Source organism: Diospyros lotus, chromosome 8, assembly GCF_014633365.1.
Source record: "Diospyros lotus cultivar Yz01 chromosome 8, ASM1463336v1, whole genome shotgun sequence".
Classification (NCBI taxonomy): Eukaryota; Viridiplantae; Streptophyta; class Magnoliopsida; order Ericales; family Ebenaceae; genus Diospyros; species Diospyros lotus.
The window spans coordinates 22,335,645-22,339,786 of NC_068345.1; the positions used below are offsets into that span (position 1 = coordinate 22,335,645).

A 4,142-nucleotide genomic window follows, 5' to 3' on the forward strand; every position below is an offset into this window, starting at 1 on the left:
ATTTAAGCATCTAAACAATATTAATTTCTTTTACATAAGGTGTCACGTAAAATATAAGCGCTTTCCCTGAAAAAGTGGGTTTAATTTGTGACAAACCCTAACCCTAAGATGAAATCATTGCAAGGCAAAATTTTCCAATCCTTTAATTCATTTATTCCTTCTCTGTGTCTAGGGTTTAGTGGGTAGACTGTTCTTGGTCTGTTCCTCGTCTCTTATTTTACACGGATGATGCAGAATTTATCTACTTTACAGTTTAATATTATTAATTAACAGCATGAAAATGCACAAAGGAAAGAAAAAAAAAAAGTAGAAACCCTCGACAAATTCGTACATTGTCATATGAAATATATTATAAAATATATTATTCTTGTTGAACAAAATAATTATTAGCCATGGCAGGGAGTGGGGTTGGGGTGGGGGGGGAAGGATCCGAAGAGATACTTTGATCGGATACCCAAAAGAGGGAAAAGGCAAAGGTTTAATTTTGCTTGATGGAAACGTTCGAAACCACATATATTTCTCAGAAAGTTCTGCAAGATTTCGCTTTTATCGAATAAACCTAGCTTTTTAATATTTGTGTCTGTGTTTCTTTCCTGATTTACTGTTCAAATGAAAAATGGAGCTCCTCGTCTCGTCACCTTAATCAGAGGAAAATGATGGCCGTCTTTTCCAAATCATGTAAAAACTTCCTTTCTTTCTTCTCGATAATTAAGATATAATGACAAGAGAGACGGGTTTTCATTTTCTGTCAGTTTCTTTTCTCTCACTGGTTTCCAATTTCTTTTCGGAAGATTATTATATATTCTCGCTTTGGGGCATGTATCTGCTGTGTCGTGTAGCTGTACGAATCGACCATTAATGGCTGTATCAGCAGAATCCATTTAGAGAAATCTGTCACTGAACCAACCCGAAACCCTTCTCAGCCTTTCCCTTGAGATATCTGAAAAGAAAGCTTTCAACTTCGATCGATCGAGAGAGAAGTAGTGAGTTCGATGTCTCAAATTCGAGTCTCTTTCGGATTAGACCGCGAGCTCTTTCTCCCTCCACAGTAATTAATGTAACTGCAACAATCAGGCATGCGGAAGCCAAGAGAAGAAGAAGAGATTCCATACAAAGAAAGTGCGCAGCGTTGAAAAGGAAGAAACGTGAACAAGAAATGATGATGCTACACTAACCATTGACTTACTTCAGATATGCAGTCTAACCAAAACCCACCTGAATTTAAGGCTGGGAGACGGAGATGATTCCCGGTGGCACTGAACTTGTATATATACACACACACTCGCAAACACCACACGCACTCACATGAACATTGAACAACATTAATGTCGGACATTTGAAAGAAATAGCAAAACCCAAGAAGATGAAGCTAAAAAAAAAGTTCGCTAAGAATGAAAAAGCTAATAAAAGAAGAAGTAATTAGCATGTGGAGGGAGGCATGAGATTCAGCCATAGATCATCCTTTTCTAAAACTAGTCGAGCTTTGTTGGTCTCCACCAAAGAGGAATATTCCGGGTGCAATCTCTTCTTCGATTGTAATAAAGGCACGCCAAAAAGCTTCGTTATGTTGCTCTCTGGTTCTTCAAGCAGAGGAGCCTGTTTAGGCTTGGGTTGATGATAACCAATGAGCTGATTTAAAGGCTTCTGTTGCACCAATGGAGACGGAGATGGAGATGATGATGATGATGAGTTGCAGATGAGCATGGAAGAAGGGAACGCGTTGCTCGGCGTAACAGGCTTCACGTGGTTCTGAACAAAGTATATAATATCGTTGTACAGCTTTCTCATGTGGGCGAGCTCCGACATCAGGATGTTATTGCTCCGCCGCAGCCTCTCGTTGTCCTCCGACAGCGCCGTCACGGAGCTGCTATAAGCGCCGCCGCTGGCTACTGAGACGCCGCTCCTGGCCGTGGGCGAGGAGAGCGGTGGCGAGTCGCACCAATTCACCTGCTCGTCCGAGTCCGGCGGCGAGACGCTGACTCGGCCGGGATAAGGGAACAAGCTGGGGCCACCCATCTGAGAGTAAGGGTGGCTCCCGGCCACCACCTGCTGCTGAGACGTCTTTCTCCGGTGGATCTCGCAGAGCAGATGCTTCTGCCCCTTCTTGAAGAACTCGTTCGCAAATTCCCATCGGTCCGGCACGATCTTCCTGAATCCCTGGCAACAACAAAAGCGAAATCAAAATCAAGTTATTGTCTCTTTCTTTTTGCTGGAAAAAACCGGGACAGGAACTGCAACTGCGGAAGGAAATCTAACATAGGTGTTGAGCTGGCGAACGAAGCTGGAGAAGTTGTTGTGCTTGAAGTAATTGGGGAGGAGATCGCGAGCGAACTCGGGCGGGCGCCAGACTACGAAGGTGGAGTCGTCTTCTCCCCAGGAGACGATGTGGTCGGTGGTGGGGTCGTCGACCAGCTGGTAGGTTTTGGTGAGGAATGGGGCTGGGACAGATTTCTGAGAGTCCAGAGACAGTAATATGCCTTCACTACAGTTGTCCAGAATTAGCGCCATTGGAAAGCTCTTCTCTCTCGATCTCAGGAGCTTCAGATATTTGATGGGTGGGAATAGAGAGAGAGAGAGAGAGAGAGAGTGTGTGTGTTGTGTATAATGGCGTTGGTTTCTATATTTCTATCTATCTTCCTCGGTTATGAAGTGAGAGAGAATATGTGTCTGCCTGTCTAGGACTATGAAAAAACAAGGGCCTTTCAAGGCAAACCCGTGACTGACTTTCTTTCTTCTCCTCCTCCTTCCTTCCTTCTTCTTTCTTTCTTTCTTTTTTCCTTCTTCCTTCTTCCTTCTTCCTTCTTCTTTTATTCATTTATTTATCTATCTGTCTTTCCATTTCTTTCTCTATTTTAGCAACGAAAACCAGAAAATCTCCATACATATATATATAGTTATCAGACAATGTGGTATAAATAAAAATTTTAATGGGAATTAATTAATTATACGTACACTATATATATATATTTAACTAAAATAAATTCTTAAATATTTGTCTTTGGTGTTATTAGCTAGCTAGGGAGAGATAGAGAAGAGGCAAAGTGTAGTGGAGGCGGTGGAGCTTTTGGTGTTGGGTTGTGGCTTTGCTTGTCTTGTTTTTCTGAAAAATCTTTTGTCCCCTTTTCGCTGTAGCCTTTGATCATTTGCTTTGCTGCCTAACAGTCAATCCCTCCATCACTTCACTTCCATATATACTATTCTCAACTCATCCCATTATTATTATCACTATTTTACTTGGTCGGTGACATGCAAACAATTCGATCGTATTTTTTCCAGTATTATTACATAAAATTTGTATTTTATTTTATTTTTTGTGTTGGGGGTGGTGGGGGCGAGGCATATAATTAGCCATGATAAGAGAAATGATGAATTTGCAGAAGATTTGGATCATTGATAAATATATATATATATGTAGGAGATAGCATGATTTTCTTTGTCTAAAGTGTGCAATTGATTTAGCCATCCTCAATTCAATGGACTTACATTGTCCCATTTATATTATTACTGCATCTTCTTTGCAATAATAATGAGAAGATCGAGATACGTACAGGATGACTATGTTTAATGATTATTTCACAAATTTTAATGTAATTAATTAAAATGATATACTTTATAAAAGTTGCTAACCGTTGCCCATTATATATATGGTTAAGGTCTGATAAATAAAATTTATTAAAACGGTTACATTTATTTATTATATCATATTTTTAATATTTTGTTCTTTAGATATTATTATTGCAACTTAAATTGTAGTGGGTGCTTATAATTAACTGTACAAATTAAATAAAAGCACCTTGCTTTATGCATTAATTTATTGTATTTTGTTTTGAATTCAAAACATTTTTATTGGTTATTTAAATATTACAAATTAATAAAAGTGTTTCAAAATTAAAAATAAAACAATATTATTTAGAAATAAAATTAATTTTTTATTTTACTCACGTAAAGACAATAAATAATTTGGATTACTACTCATTTATAATGTGAAATGAAATATTATGCTGCCTCTCTAGGGTTCTGGAATCTTGCTTGAGAAGCACATTGAATTTACAAATCCAATGAAATAACAGATAATGCGACAATTTTTAATTTATTTAAATAAATATTAAAAATATCATAAATTATTATTATTATAATATATT

The 4,142-nt window shown here is 38.1% G+C and overlaps 1 protein-coding gene across 1 annotated transcript; it reads right to left on the reverse strand.

Moving 5' to 3' along the window:
- Positions 1-1,404: 1,404 nt before the first annotated feature.
- Positions 1,405-2,789, reverse strand: LOC127807266 (heat stress transcription factor B-4-like). The gene is made up of 2 exons (XM_052344967.1): positions 2,257-2,789; positions 1,405-2,157 (listed from the first exon to the last, which is right to left on the reverse strand). Exons 1-2 carry the CDS (start codon positions 2,506-2,508, stop codon positions 1,420-1,422), a joined length of 990 nt encoding a protein of 329 aa, XP_052200927.1. The 5' UTR covers positions 2,509-2,789; the 3' UTR covers positions 1,405-1,419.
- Between the last annotated feature and the right edge of the window lie 1,353 nt (positions 2,790-4,142).